Below are 16,635 nucleotides of genomic sequence, written 5' to 3' on the forward strand. Positions count from 1 at the left end.
TCTCGTGTGACTTTGAGTCGATGAAATGCAGGAGCTTGCTTGTGAATAATATTCTGAGGACATTCCATTCTTAATTCTTAAATTCTTATGTATATATATATATATATATATATATATATATATATATATATATATATATATATATATATATATATATATATATATATATATATATATATATATATGTATGTATATGTAACAACTATTGCCTAGGCCCACTCTACCCTCTAATTTTTTTTTTAAAGTTTGCTTCTCCTAAAGCAAATTCTCTGCAGTTGCATAAATATTCCACTGCCCAGACAGGATCTAAGCTTGGTCAGCTCTGCAGGTGGTCACCCAACCACCAACAAAAGCTCTTTTGAAGCTGCTGACCAGGTGACAAAGGAATGTATGCGTCTGCCGAAGGAGTGTATTCAAGCCCGTCTTCTCGGAGCCCGAACAAATGGCTCCAATGATTTGGAATACACAAATGACCGATCAAAGGAATGTTCATGACTTCTTATCAATCACAAAGGATATTCTGGCATCTCGCCCTTCCTGGAACGTCTAGATGGAGCAACAGCACCGTCAAGTGGTGAAACTTGGAACTATCCTTAGTGACAATTCACATAAGTAACCGCATTTTACACATTTATACCATGATAATTCTTGACAGACAACTGAACTACGAATGATTCATGTTATATCTTTGTGTGTATGAACATCCTATTTCATTTGTACTCCATAAAGAATGAAAGATAATCAATATCTCTCAGTTCAGTCAGATTAGACAAGTAGAAGTTACCTCACAAGTTAGTTTATGATGCATTAATTACGATGTGTGTTAAACGGGTTGTGTGGGAAAACTAATTTGCCAGACTGACCAAATTTAATGCCAATGTCTTCCTGCTCTTCCGCCTCTTTTCTCTTGCTTCCAAGCCTCTCCCAAAAACTCGCTTCCACGACCTGCAAGTGTCCCAGCCTGCTCGAACTCTTTGTTCCAAGAAACTTGCCAACCACGTGGCCTTTTCTTTTCTGGCAGCAACCGTTGCCGAGAGCAGACCCTCGCTCCACGCCACGCCAAAGCAGGTGCAAACTGCAACGCTGACCCCAAAGACACTTTTACTCCTTTTTTCCCTTTTTTTTTTTCTTTCCACCATCGGTGATTGCCCGCCAGCGGTGAACTCCGCTGCCCCGGGGCACACTTGCAACGTACTGCCGGACTCAAGGTTGTGCACCTAAGCCGCGCACCTCACCTGCTACTCGGTGGCGCCCCGCCGCGGTGCCAGCTCACCTCCAACGGCTGGCCTTCCCCGTACTCAGGCGCGTACGGACCGAGCTGCAACATCTGGAGCCGGCCAGCTGTCCGGCAGAACCAAACTTGCCGAGTCGCCGACCAATCAAGGGACGAGCCGCGCAACTACGTCAGGCCCCTGAGCGGCTTCCCTTGATCACCTGTGGAATAAACCCCTTTTTTGATTTTCTTGCCTTTTTCAACGAACATTGACTATTTTTCCCCCTTTGCCACGAGACCCTTTTGCTCGTTCGACGCAAACGATGCTCGTAAGTCTGCATTTGATTCCCTAATTGGTACCACTGCGTGCAACTTACGTTTGAAACATATCACAGATCTGGCAGGTCAAATTTCTCTTTTCCCTGTTTCCTCATTCATTCGCATTCCTTCCTTATTTTCATTCGCTTTATTTTGTTTCTTTTCTTCTGACGGTAGAATAGTTAGATAGGCAGTGTTTTGATTCTGTAGTGTAGCAATCGTGAATAAATGCATGTTTTATGAACTCTATTCCGCCTAAGTCATCTGTGTTTCCGAGTGGATTATTATTCTTTTGTTAGTACAACGAACCACTGAATATCGAGTGTGGCGACTTTAGATTATAAATGACTGATGAAAGAAGGATTTTGGTCGTTGTTTGCTCCTGTTAACCCAAAGCAAAACCAACGTGGTGCCCCAGAGGTTATCGAGGTAAATATAATTTACCTCTGTAACGTCCAGATTATTAATTCGTCCAAAAGACGACCCAATTATCGCTACATAATAACATAACATAAGAAGATCCACTCGAAAATACAAGACTTTGGACGTGAAAAGTAAAACACATTTCACGTAGTGTACCTAATCATTTGGCTCTGTGTAAAAAGGAAAACATTTCTGCTTACATAGAACTGCACTGACTTTCCCCTTCAGCGTTGAATCGAGCATCTGTTAGCCGCCATCTTGCATGTGTTACCACCGGAGTGGCTTGCTATAAGTAAACGAGAATAACGGGAGTGATTGATGGAAGAAAAGTAAGAGCCGGTCACCGTTTGAGAAAATAGTGGCTTGTATTTGAAAACGTACGTGATAGAACTCGAGTTGTGCAACTTTTAAATTTCAGCTGGCTGAATTTGAAGTTGTTTGTCTTTGTGTTGTTGTGTTTCCGGAAATTGTGGGAAGTCAGGTGACAGCCGATGTGCATCGCTTTGACCAGACTCGAGTTACGTGCTTCGGAGTAGCTAACCGCGAGCAACGTAAACGACGTCCGAGTCATTTTGCCCGTGTCCTCCTACACCTAGTTTGTGGGAGAAGTTTGAGTCGTGATTGAGCTTTCTGTAGCCGCCGACTCAAAGTTTCAGCTCGTGGCGAGCGGATTAACAGAGCGCTAAGACGTTAGCTGCTTACCTGTACCGTGTACGCATTTCCACAAGGTGGCGCCATAGTCCTTGTAAAGAGCTGTGTGGCTCGTGGAGGCGTGGTTGAGTACCTCCCCCTCCCTTCCCGTTGGCGAGTTTGAGCCACGCCAGCAGACGCCCCGAAAGGGAGCGAGTCTTGCAGGCTGTCAGCTGTCAGTCAGCGTTTGAGCTGTCAATAGACAACTGACCCCCCACTGCTGCTTTAACGCCGGTGGTCCTTGCTCCGCGATAATTCTGATTCAATGTTACCACACATTGCTTTCTGAATTGTTTTCCGTGTCGAGCGTTGTACTTAGTGATTGTCGTCACTGTTAGTACGCAAGGATAATAAAAGAATTATCCACGTCCGATTAAACGCATTTGTAGGCTCAATCGACTGCTTGCGTTTAATGATTATAGTAATAGCCGACCGCATTCTAGCCTTTTACGCTGCCTAGCGTGAGAGCAATTACGGTTGCATCAACAAAACATACTGCTGGGTCAAATTAATACAAAGGAACTATTTACACTGTTGTGTTTTTCTTTTTTTCTCTTTTTTTCATATTCCCTTTTATCCAGTTTCATACTAGGCTAACTAGCTGTATTCTTGACTTAACATTCCACTTAATTTCGGGTGTTGTGTTTGTTTAGTTGGTTTGGTAAACCTAGTATTATTATTATTATTATTATTATTATCATTATTATTTTCTTCTCTTTTATTTATTTTTTTCTTCTCATTTTTATCCACATTTTTAATTTTGTTGTTTTTGCTTATTTCTTTTGTTTTTTTTTTTGTTTTTTCGGTTGTGTCTAGTTAATAAGAAGGTGTGAGTTCGAATGAGCTATTATTAGAGAGGCAGCTCTAATATTTCTGTATAGTTTTGCAGTTTTTGTGTCCCAAACCCCGTCCACAAGACATTTGCATAAAACTGTACTGACACTGTAATCAGTCATTTGACTAAGACTATTAACCCCTTTTAAGTTTATTTTCCCCTTTTCTGCTTTGTTGTTCATTTAATTTAATTTTAATTTCAACCTTTAACTCGACTTCCATTTTTTTAATTTTTTTCTTTTTTGATTTAGCTTTTGGGATTGACCGCTATAACATTTCCGAGTTACTCCGTCCCTCATTTAAACTATTCTTTGCTGAGTGAATCAAGTTGAAGTTAGTATTATTATTTTTATTTATTATTTTATTTTTGTTGCTGTTTGTTTTTGTTTGTTTTGATAACTGGAATTGATTTTTCCACAACTACAGTGTAAGCAGTGGGTTGCAGAGCCCACTACAAATCGTTTGCTTTTGTGGCAATTTCCCTTTTGATAATTTGAACCCAGTGTGTATTGTTGACGATAATACTTGATAGCGGTAGTTAGCTAACTGCGTACGCTAATTAACTAACTATTAAACGCTAGTACAAGTTTGATCGTCTAAAAAAGCTATTGACAATATGGCAGCACCCCGAGAGACTCCCAGCCCCTGTGAGAGCCTAGACACCTTGGCTCAACTGGTGCAAGAGCTGACCAAGGACTTCTTACCTGGATACGCTGAGTCTATTAGGGATGCGGATGTCAATACGCTAAATGATAACCTCGCGCAGCTCATGAGTGACGCTGAGACAAAAGCCCCAAAGGACAAATCACTCATTCGAATGCTCGGATGTCTGACTTTGAACCTTGCCGCGCAGTTGAAGCTTAGCGATGCCGAGGACTGTCAAGTGAAACACCAACTTGACATGGCACGACAGCAGAGCCGTGACGCCACGGCACAGCTTGAAGCCGCCCTCGACCGAGTGAAGGTCATGGAGACCCAGCTGGATGACGTTAAAGCGCAGCTGGATGAGGCAGAAGCCCGCGCAGATGCGGTGCTAGCCGAAAATCTGGGCAGTGATGCAGATGAGTCTGCTTCCACTGACGACTCCCATCAAAAGATTGGTGAGTTAACCCAAGCTCTCGCGTCCGCCGAAGAGACGAATCGAGAGCAAGAAAAACTGCTGAGATCCGCGGCAAATGAAATTCACAAACTAAAAGCAGAGGTGACTGACTTGACTGAACGACCGTCAAAAGACCAACTTCGGCTAGCAGAAGCCAATTACTTTCGGGTTAGTTCGTCGCTAGCTCAGTCCACCGATGAAGTGAAGCGCCTCCAAGTTCAGGTACAGACCTTTAGGGAGGAACGTAATGCCGAAGTGGACCGCTCATATGACCTGCGAACCAGATTAGCATTGACTGAAGCCGAGGTTACTCGCCTCCGACAATGCCAGCAGGAATATGAGACAGAGTTAGCTCATATTAAACATGAGTTGCAACGTGCGCAGCAGTTGAATGAGGTCTCCCGAGGAGCCTCCCGGCCGGGAGCTCCACCCCCGCACAGACCTCCTGATCCCAGAGCCACAGCACCACAGCTCAAACTGTCACCTGAGTCCGGAGCCGCCTGGAGGACGCCGCCAGTGACCACCGCCGCTTTAGGCCTGGCACCGCCGATGGCCGCCTCCCCACACGCTTTAGGGCCATCAGGTGATGACAGTTTCCAACGTGGACCCATGTCGCCTCCCCCGTTGGAGAGACAAATGGGCGTGGCCTGGAAAGATTTGGACAAGCTGGCTCGAAACATAGCCAAATTCGAACCGAAACCAGGGGGGTCCCACAACACAACAGAGTACTTGAAAGACATCAACTATCATCTCCAGAGTTTCCCAATGGCAACCGTGGAAGATAAGTTGTACTTGATCAAAATGACGTCCAGCCGAGCAGTCAACAGACTGCTGGAACGGCAGCCCGCTGATGTGTTGTCTGACCCCTTGGCACTGCACCAAGCCATCTCACGCGAGTTTGACGGTTCTCCTGGCTTGTCGGGCATGGAAACCGCCATGTTCGTTAAACAGGGAAAGCAGGAGTCTCCTCAGGCTTTCTATAGTCGTCTTCGCGTTGCCTATTTTGGGACTCGTAACGAACCCAGCATGGAGGAAGATCCTGGTTTTAAAACGTTGTTTGTCCGAAACCTCCAACAAAACCTTAACCACTACTTGGGACTGGCTTTGTGTCCTGAGACACTGAATAGCTCGCAGCTACGTGACTTAGCAGCTAGGGGCTATGCAAAGCTAAAATTATCCGCCCCCAAGGCAGGCGACGCAAGAATTTATAAAGTGGACGTGGGTCCTCCTTCAGAGCTGGAGGGAGCTTGCTCCTTTGCTCAGAGGGAAGACCAGACGAAATCAAAAAAGTTAAAACAGTCCCGCGCCCCGCGAAACCGGAAGCCGCGCTCCAAAACCGGCTACTCGCGTGACGAGAAATCGGACGGAGAAAAGCAAGCTGACGACCGCCGGCGCTCCAAATTTGCTAAAGGTAAGCCCGATTCGCGCTATCATCCAAAACGTGATAAAGTCGAACGCGCGCCAGCAACCGATTCCTGCCGCGAGTCCCGGAACCGCCAAGTCGACTCCGAGACTGACCACAACGCAGTTGCCGACGGCATATGGAAGGCACTCCTGAAATTGTCAAAAGACTCGTCAAAAGACCCGCCTTTATGACTAACCGACGGCCGGATGCCCACTGAAGTGACCCACCAGCAGAGGTCACCAGAGGGGCCTCCAGTAGCCGACACTCAGACACCTACTAAACTGCCTTCTGACTCAACAATATTGGTACTGCAGGCTGATCCAAATACAGCAGACCCGCATGTATCGCGATCAAACGATGACGTGAGACCGTTCCAACAGCTTTTAGGTGATCTCGTAAATTCTATCTGAGCGTCACCCTGGAGCGAGCTCTAACCTACGAAGCCCTTGTAGATCCCGCCGCAGACATCACGGTGATGTCCAACACGGTGTTCGAACGACTCCGCGCCGCGTCACAAGCTAATAGTCGACCGCTCCGCCTACGGCGGTGCCCACTCACCGTTAGCGCCTTCTCACCTACTAACACAAAGCTGGAATCTGTCGCGATGGTACACTGGTCTATTGGCCCCATGGAATTCATCCATCCAGTCCATGTGGGACCCATTGAGTCAGTCCCCCTTCTTATTGGCCAAGACCTGTTGTTCCGCTTCCAACCCATCATAGACTACTAGAGACTCCAGATTTGGGCCCAGGTGCGGCAGGCCCTGCCGACATTTCCTTCGGGCCCTGACCAGGCTCAGCTCTGCACTGTGACTCGGGCGCAGCCACCCCACGGGGAAGCAGACGCCCCCACAGGGAGCTGGGACACCACTCAGTCCAAGGCAGGACTCCTCGCGTCCCCGACAAAGGACTGGCTGAGAAGCCATGACACCTTCCTTTGTGACCTTGACCCACCACCGCCTGATGCAGGGTACGCCCCGCGCATCATCGGAGGTGTCCACGTGCAAGGTGCACCTGTTCTTGACGCTGTCCTCGCCTTGTGGGCTGACAAATCAGCCATTTCTGCAGCATTCGCTGACAACTTGCGAGATCTCGACCCGAACATTCTTTTCGTCTCCAAGTCTTGCCGGTTTCTGTTGAACACGGAACCCCCTCTCACAATAACTGCAGTGGCCGTGTGCGCCTTAAACCTTCAGTGGAAACAGCGCTCACTGACCCACTACTTCTTGGTTGTCCCGGACGCGCCTCACACCCTTTTTGTGGGTGCAGATTTGCTTGTTCGTCTTGCCGTCCATGTGGACACCATCAACAACGTGCTTTGGTCCCTCACCAACTTGGAACCTCTAGCTTGTGTTCCCAGTCTTCCAAACATGAAGTCCGGGCAGACCATCCCAGATGCTTGCGAAGTCTTAAACGAGGATGAAGTGATCGCTCCGGCGACCACGATCAACATTCCGGTTCGCTTGGTGGCGCGAGCTAACCAGGTCTTGAATGCTAGCTCCGCTTTCTTTCAACCTTCATCGGAATTCATGAACCTGTCGTTACTCTTGGAGGCCACGCCCATCGTGGACGCCTCCCTCACCACTCTGATCTTGGTTCACAACCCCCTTTCGTACGACGTTCGCATACCAAAAGCGACCCGTCTGGGCCTGCTCATCCGTTCCGACTTCCACGACTTCACTCTAACGGTGCCTGTGGTTGGACACATCCCATCTGACTTGTTCTTGACTGAAGACACCGGTGGCCGAAGACTCACCAGGCCATCTCAGCTTGTTACGGTCAACCCTGCCGGTCCCACCAACGATGAAGACATCGTCCGGGTGGACCTGGGGACAGACCAACAACTGGTGATTTATGCCTTGAGCGCGTTGCCTCCAACGCCCTCTAACATTCCCTCTGGAAACCCAGAGACACCTCAACCAACCACGACTCCAAATGGGGACCTTCAACCGTACCCAGAGTTCGAGGCGCACCTCCAAGAAGTTCTGCACCGCGCCGACGCGCTCCGGTCCGAACAGGACCGCGAACGTTTGCGCACCGTGTTAATGAAATACACACCCTCTTTTGCCAAGGACTCCTTGGATTGCGGGTTGATGGCACTACATGTGGTCCGCATCCCGACTCAGCCCGGCGCTCCTCCAACTTTCGTGCGCCAGTACAAGATTCCGATAGCTTCTTACGAACCAGTACAGAAGACTATCGACGCCATGCTGGAAAAGGGCATCATTCGCCCCTGTAACAGCACCTATTCGGCTCCATTGTGGCCAGTCTTGAAGCCAAACGGCACATGGAGACCAACCATTGACTATCGCAAACTAAACCAACAGGTTCCTCTTTCGCGATGGCCCATGACACAACTTGAACAGGAACTTCCCAAGGTTCGAGATGCCAAATTCTTCACCACCATTGATGTGGCTTCGGGGTTCTGGACGATCCCAGTAGACCCCAGGGATCAATACAAGTTGGCATTCACCTTTGGCAACAAACAGTACACTTTCAACCGGTGTCCATTCGGCTACGCCAACCCGCCAGCCGAATTTAACATCTTCCTCAACAAGGCGTGCCCTGACGCCGCCGCCAGGGGCAACCTCATTTATGTCGATGACATTATGATGAGGAGCTCCTCTTTGGATGACCACTTGATGGAAATCGACCACGTTCTTGGACAGCTGTCTTCTGCAGGCGCCAAACTGTCCCTCCTGAAAGGTCAGTGGTGTCGCACGAAGGTCAACTACGTGGGGATCTTGGTTGGGCCGAACGGGATTGAACCACAATCCAGCCGTATTCAAGGCCTTCTTGACATCAAAACCCCCACCGATGTGTCAAAATTGCGCAGCTTCCTTGGCGTGTGCAACTATTCGCGCCAGTTCATTGAACACTTTGCTGACATAGCACGCCCTCTTACTAACCTGCTGAAGAAAGATACGCCCTTCGATTGGGGTGACGAACAAAACAACGCGATGAATATGCTAAAACAAAAGCTGGGCTCCGCCCCCTGTCTCGCGTACCCCGATAGCAACAAGGAATTTTTCTTGGAAGCAGGATTCTCCGACCATTGTTTGAGTGCGGGTCTATACCAAATGTACGACCAGGATAAACGCGTCGTGGCGTACGCCAGTAAAACGTTGAACGGCCCCGAGTTGAAATACCCCGACTGCGAAAAAGCCCTGCTTTCCACAGTATGGGCAATCAAACATTTCTCAAACTACATTGGATACAGCTTACGTGGATGGCTGCTCTTACCACCACCAAACCCAGCTGCAGGCTGGGGTGGGCATCGCTTGGGTCAACGACACACCGTGCAAACCACTGCAATTCCAATTGGGCCCCCACTCTTCTCAATATGCAGAAATCGCTGGCATCCTGATTACACTCAAATTGGCAGTTGAACACGGTGTCACGGTGCTGGTTATCTGCACTGACTCAAACTATGCCCGCCTCGCCTTCACCTGTCATCTACCGGTGTGGCGTCGAAATGGTTTCCTTACGTCAGCGAAGAAACCCGTTAAACACCGCGACCTCATCTTGACATGCGACCATTTGGTTTCCTCCAATGATATGCATGTCTATTGGAAAAAGGTCCGGGGACACTCAAAAGTCCCAGGACCTGACAAACATTTTAACGACCTAACGGACACGTTAGCCAAACAAGGGGCCCTCAACGGGACTCCTTGGACATTTGATACAGCTTGGCTAATGGAGGTCCATGTTCTCTCGCACCGCCGCGCTGCGGCCGCCGCTGAGTCTCGCGACGCCACCACACGAACCCCTACGGGGCCCGTGGCGTGCGTACCGCCCGTCCGAACCTCCGACTTGGTCGCCCAACAGGACGGCGACCCCGCGCTTTTCAAAATAATTCAGCACCTTTCTGATCCTGTTGCCAACCCCGTGTCGCCTGACGCGTTGAGTGACGACAGCGACTTCAGAGACTTGCTCTCCGTGCTGCAAAGGCTGCGTCTCGTTAAGGGCCTTCTGGTTTATGACTCCGCGTCTCCGCCTGCCCTGTGGTTGGTGGTTCCACGGAGCCAAAGGGGGGTCTTGCTAACATACGCCCACGACGCGCCTTATGCAGGCCACCGCGGATTCAAGGCCACTGTCACCGCACTACAACAGGTGGCATACTGGCCGCGCATGCATAATGATGTAGCAACCTACATCAAAGGATGCCTGGTTTGCTGCCAGTTTCAGCCAGCAAACCCGAGTCACCGAGCACCACTCCAACAGAAAGGAGTCAACTTCCCATGGTCTGATCTCCAAATTGATTGGGTGGGACCACTGGTCAGATCTCTGAGAGGGAACAAATACTTTCTTACAGTAGTTTGCGCGTTCACCAAGTGGGTAGAATGCCTGCCTGCTCCAAATGACACCGCACACACCACTGCATGCTTGCTGATGAACCACGTGTTCTCCCGTTTCGGGTTGCCCTCACGGGTTAACTCAGACAGGGGAACCCACTTCACAGCCGAGGTAATGCAACAACTTTGGCAAATGCTCGGAATCAAGGCCCAGTTGCATATTAGCCATCACCCGCAGTCATCAGGACAGGTGGAGCGGACTAATCGCACCGTGGTAAATTTGCTGAAAAAGTTTGTTGTTTCCAACCATCGGGACTGGGACACCCGACTCCCACTGATCCTCATGGCGATTCGAGCCACCCCTCACGAATCCACAGGGGTGGCCCCCTTTGAAATGATGACCGGACGGCGAATGACGCTCCCCCTGTACCTGATGTACCAGCCAGGAGAAACAAACCTAGCCACGGCATACACGGCCTCCCAGTACGTGGAGGACTTGCAAGCCCACCTCCGGGCCACGTTTGCATTTGCTCAACAACGGCTTAAGCAAAGTGCAGAAGGTCAGAAAACCTACTACGATAGGAAAGCCTCACGAACCGAGTTCGAAATAGGTGATCGAGTATGGTACTACTTGTTCGCGCAACCAAATGCTACTACTCCGCGTGCCCAGAGGGGCATCGCCCGGAAATTTCTTCCCCGGTGGTCAGGACCATACGAAATCATCGACAAACTGTCACCCGTCGCCTATCAAATTAGGATGAATAAAGGACGTCAGGGGGACCAACTGAGGTGGGTCCACCGAAATCAGATCAAAGGTCACTGCGGTTTTGAACGTCTGGGAACGCGATCGAGCGAATCTCAGGACCAGCATACGCGCGAAACTGACAAAGGGGGGTCACCAGCTGACTCCGAGTCAGCGACCCAACCGACACCCTCGACAGACGCGCCAAACTCCGTCGACCGACCTAGCTGACTACGATGTTTAGAAGTATCAGACGTGCAAAAGGGGGGTCAACACCCCGCTACACCTACCGAACCCCTAAGTGACACCATACCGAGCGACGCTAATTCGCTTGTCTTTGTTGGTTGCTAGAGGACTGTGTGATATGATGACGACCCTGATATTGTGCATGACCGCCGTGGTGAGTCGGCCAGAAACGGTTGAACCCGGACGTGCAGCGAAAATTGCCTTGATTGAATAACCAGGATTGCTTACGAATGACTGCGAGAAGTTAGCATACTGTGTTTTTCTACTTATTTGCAGACGCTTGGTGCAACACTTAAGGATACGGTCCTAGCTGTAACACCGATAGCATTATGCAGAACTAGACTAGACAACTATAAAACGATTTGCAACTTGAATTCAAAAGATTATGTACACTCAAGGTGTTATAATACTTATGAATGGTATGCTGCGTGAAATCAGTTTTTTTGCTAGCTATAAAAAGCTCCCCCGTACTTGAGGCCTTCAAAAGCAGGTCAGAGTACCCTTTTTAAAGCGTTAGTGAGTCTAGCTAATCTAACTAAGCCCCTTTGCCTTCCTTCCCTTAGTCTAGCGTGACTGCCGAGGATACTCTGATTTTTTTTTTCCTTTCATTTCGTTTTCTCCCCTCCTCCCTTTTTTTCCCTTTTCCCTTCAGTTATTCTTGGATAACGCACGACTTTTGGGTGTTTAATTACGCTATAGGAAGATGCGATAGCTAAGTACCTAGCAACGATAGTGTCGCGCTAACCGACCTAAGACTTTTTTTTTTTGACGAACACCCCCAGGGGTGGAGATTTGCACCGACACGCAGGTGCCTGAGACAACCTCCCCATCTTTATGAGAGCTATGGCCTGAGTATAGTCCCGGGTTTTTGAGTTTTAGAAGGCGAAAGCCCCTTTTTTCGTTCTCTCTCTTTTCTTTAATTTGCTGTTCGTTTTCCCTAGTTACTCATAATATGATACTAGCCTTATAGCCTTAGGAAAGTTTTCTTCCTTTTCTTTTGTTTGGAATTTCGCGTCTTGCGTCTTCCCCAGGCCCGCGCCTGTTTTGGGACCCGAGTCCCTCAGTCAGCTGACACAGTACCAAGTTAGACACACACTGTTAACTGAATACACATAGAGACACCTTGAAAACACACAGACATACCCTGCATACACATAACCAGGCAGAGGTTAGGGAAAAGTTGCACCAGTGGTATGTCTTGAGTGTTGCAGCAGAGTGTGAGTGGGACTCCGGCCGTCTGACCGTGGCTTGGACCCTGGCCACGCATCATCTGGACCCGCCAACCTGGACATCCTGAAGATTCATCCCGCTTGACGAAGGGGGGTCTGTAACAACTATTGCCTAGGCCCACTCTACCCTCTAATTTTTTTTTTAAAGTTTGCTTCTCCTAAAGCAAATTCTCTGCAGTTGCATAAATATTCCACTGCCCAGACAGGATCTAAGCTTGGTCAGCTCTGCAGGTGGTCACCCAACCACCAACAAAAGCTCTTTTGAAGCCGCTGACCAGGTGACAAAGGAATGTATGCGTCTGCCGAAGGAGTGTATTCAAGCCCGTCTTCTCGGAGCCCGAACAAATGGCTCCAATGATTTGGAATACACAAATGACCGATCAAAGGAATGTTCATGACTTCTTATCAATCACAAAGGATATTCTGGTGTCTCGCCCTTCCTGGAACGTCTAGATGGAGCAACAGCACCGTCAAGTGGTGAAACTTGGAACTATCCTTAGTGACAATTCACATAAGTAACCGCATTTTACACATTTATACCATGATAATTCTTGACAGACATCTGAACTACGAATGATTCATGTTATATCTTTGTGTGTATGAACATCCTATTTCATTTGTACTCCATAAAGAATGAAAGATAATCAATATCTCTCAGTTCAGTCAGATTAGACAAGTAGAAGTTACCTCACAAGTTAGTTTATGATGCATTAATTACAATGTGTGTTAAACGGGTTGTGTGGGAAAACTGATTTGCCAGACTGACCAAATTTAATGCCAAATTATTAATCTCTTTAATAATTTTTTTTCTTAAAGTCTGCCCGAGCGAGCAGAAGGGTGTGCCACCACCCACTGAAGCCCCGCCCAAAGACTTTAAAAGGATGAGGGGACCTCTGCTCTCTGCTCTTCCTGCTCTTCCGCCTCTTGTCTCTTGCTTCCAAGCCTCTCCCAAAAACTCGCTTCCATGACCTGCAAGTGTCCCAGCCTGCTCGAACTCTTTGTTCCAAGAAACTTGCCAACCACGTGGCCTTTTCTTTTCTGGCAGCAACCGTTGCCGAGAGCAGACCCTCGCTCCACGCCACGCCAAAGCAGGTACAAACTGCAACGCGACCCCAAAGACACTTTTACTCCTTTTTTCCCTTTTTTTTTTCTTTCCACCATCGGTGATTGCCCGCCAGCGGTGAACTCCGCTGCCCCGGGGTACACTTGCAACGTACCGCCGGACTCAAGGTTGTGCACCTAAGCCGCGCACCTCACCTGCTACTCGGTGGCGCCCCGCCGCGGTGCCAGCTCACCTCCAACGGCTGGCCTTCCCCGTACGCAGGCGCGTACGGACCGAGCTGCAACATCTGGAGCCGGCCAGCTGTCCGGCAGAACCAACCTTGCCGAGTCGCCGACCAATCAAGGGACGAGCCGCGCAACTACGTCAGGCCCCTGAGCGGCTTCCCTTGATCACCTGTGGAATAAACCCCTTTTTTGATTTTCTTGCCTTTTTCAACGAACATTGACTATTTTTCCCCCTTTGCCACGAGACCCTTTTGCTCGTTCGACGCAAACGATGCTCGTAAGTCTGCATTTGATTCCCTAATTGGTACCACTGCGTGCAACTTACGTTTGAAACATATCACAGATCTGGCAGGTCAAATTTCTCTTTTCCCTGTTTCCTCATTCATTCGCATTCCTTCCTTATTTTCATTCGCTTTATTTTGTTTCTTTTCTTCTGACGGTAGAATAGTTAGATAGGCAGTGTTTTGATTCTGTAGTGTAGCAATCGTGAATAAATGCATGTTTTATGAACTCTATTCCGCCTAAGTCATCTGTGTTTCCGAGTGGATTATTATTCTTTTGTTAGTACAACGAACCACTGAATATCGAGTGTGGCGACTTTAGATTATAAATGACTGATGAAAGAAGGATTTTGGTCGTTGTTTGCTCCTGTTAACCCAAAGCAAAACCAACGTGGTGCCCCAGAGGTTATCGAGGTAAATATAATTTACCTCTGTAACGTCCAGATTATTAATTCGTCCAAAAGACGACCCAATTATCGCTACATATATATATATATATATATATATATATATATATATATATATATATATATATATATATATATATATATATATATATATATATGTGTGTATATATATGTATATATGTATTAGTGCTGTCAAACGATTACAATTTTTAATCTGATTAATCACACTTTTTAATTTTGATTAATCACGATTAATCAGCTAAATTACTTGCGTATTCGCGTAATATAAAATAAATACCGTATAAATACAAAATACCGTAATATTTTGACATTAACGCATTTTATTATCTGAATGTCATTTGCAAACATTGATTAAATGCATGTACACAATTGCATGCATGCGTGTATTGCTCAAAACGTAACAGCATCATATCATTTGCGTGCAGTTCAGCAATTATTAATTAATTAAAGGCAAATTACTTTTGTTTTATCTAAAGTCCCGTCGGGGTGTTTTTTTAAAGCGAAATTTACCACCGAGCAAATCAACTGGAGTCACTCTGCTCATTTTGGAACAACAGGCGTAGGAAATGCCGCGCATTGACCTCATCACTGACCTGCGCAGCCTTCAATGTAACCATCCACCGTTACGTTCAAGGCTCAAGTACGGTCGAAAAAAATAGTGTGATTAATCTGCGTTAATATGTGATTAATGCGACAATTTTCTGTGATTAATTAATCTATTAACGCTTTAACTTTGACAGCCCTAATATATACACCCCGGTAATATATACTTGTTTGTTAGCAAGATTTTTTTGAGCTGAGTTGTGAGAAGAGATTTGATATTTGATTTAACATTTGGGGTGAGAATATTTTGGTTGAACTCCAAATCGTACCACATTTGTGGCATTGGGCTTTTGAGGTTCTGCTGTACATGTACATTTTGTGACACTGTTTGACTTTCTTCACGATTTACTTGTAAAAACAAATCATCAGCAATGTTCCCACTCCATTTTTTCCAACATGTGGATGATTCTGTTGAATGTTTCAACCACTTTGTAAGAGTCATCTAGTTATAAAGGTTCTAAATTCTGGGTACCATTTTGCATCCCAACTATATTTAGAATTACCAAAGCAAAATAGTTGTACATTTGAGTTAGAACATGTGCTAATACTTTGAGCGTGAAATTTCAGAGGTTTATGTCCATGGTTTCCCCCACTCTAGTTTTTCCAATTGAGGAGGATGTTGACTATGGAGCTATAACTGGAATCCACATTGGTAAGATGTTTGACTTGTTCCACATAAATCCAATGATACTGGAAAGAGGACGTGCAATAGAACACAATACAAATCGAGGCAATTGGACATGACAAGTCACAACTACCGTCCCCAAGAAAAACAGGTATATGAGGCCGCTTCATCTGATGAAGCATTTTATGGGTTTAACGATTTTAAGGAAAGGACTAGAACAGCAAATGTGGTTTCAGCCTACCGGTTTCCCCATATGTCTCCAGCTTATGGATTGCAAATGATATTTGTGCCTATTGTCATGTGTGCACGTGAGCAGAGAAGTGTATTCAAATGAGCAACTCTTACCCGTTCATGCCTGTAAAAGAAAAAAAATCTCATTAAGTCAATTCATGCTACATTATAACGATGTGAATATTAGGGTGCTTTTTATCTAGTCTCAGGCTATATGGGTTCAAGAGGCTGCATTATCTTGTATCAGCGTGACGAGAGGGTACAAGGGACTAAATATAAATGGTTAAACGGTAAATGGACTGCTTTTTATATAGCACTTAATCTACACCACATGGTGCCCAAAGCGCTTTAAAATGCCCCATATTCACCCATTCACGCACCAGCGGTCGGCTGCTGCCATGCAAGGCACTGTCAGGTCCACTTGGAGCAAATTGGGGTTCAGTGCCTTGCTCAAGGACACTTCAAAATGGTCACCACGGCTGAGGATCAAACTGACACCCTCACAGATGGGAGACAACTACTCTACCATTGAGCCATGCCACCCCATAAATATGATACATAAATATGATGCATTTCTACGGTACTTCACACTATAACAACTCATGATAAATAAAGTCCTCTCTGACAGAGTAAATCAAAACGTAAGAATCTTAATAGTTCTGCATTTTTTTTTTTATGCATTACATT

General features: G+C 47.0%; 1 protein-coding gene across 1 annotated transcript in view; it reads left to right on the top strand.

The window, feature by feature from the left end:
- Window positions 1-16,635, top strand: part of LOC144005948 (MAGUK p55 subfamily member 7-like) — a 256,397-nt gene that overhangs the window by 211,992 nt on the left and 27,770 nt on the right. Inside the window, exon 12 of the mRNA XM_077504465.1 lies at window positions 15,691-15,744. Within this exon, the coding sequence (XP_077360591.1) occupies window positions 15,691-15,744 (54 nt within the window). The remainder of the gene's footprint in view (window positions 1-15,690; window positions 15,745-16,635) is intronic.

The sequence above is a fragment of the Festucalex cinctus genome, chromosome 1, assembly GCF_051991245.1.
Source record: "Festucalex cinctus isolate MCC-2025b chromosome 1, RoL_Fcin_1.0, whole genome shotgun sequence".
In the NCBI taxonomy this organism is placed as follows: Eukaryota; Metazoa; Chordata; class Actinopteri; order Syngnathiformes; family Syngnathidae; genus Festucalex; species Festucalex cinctus.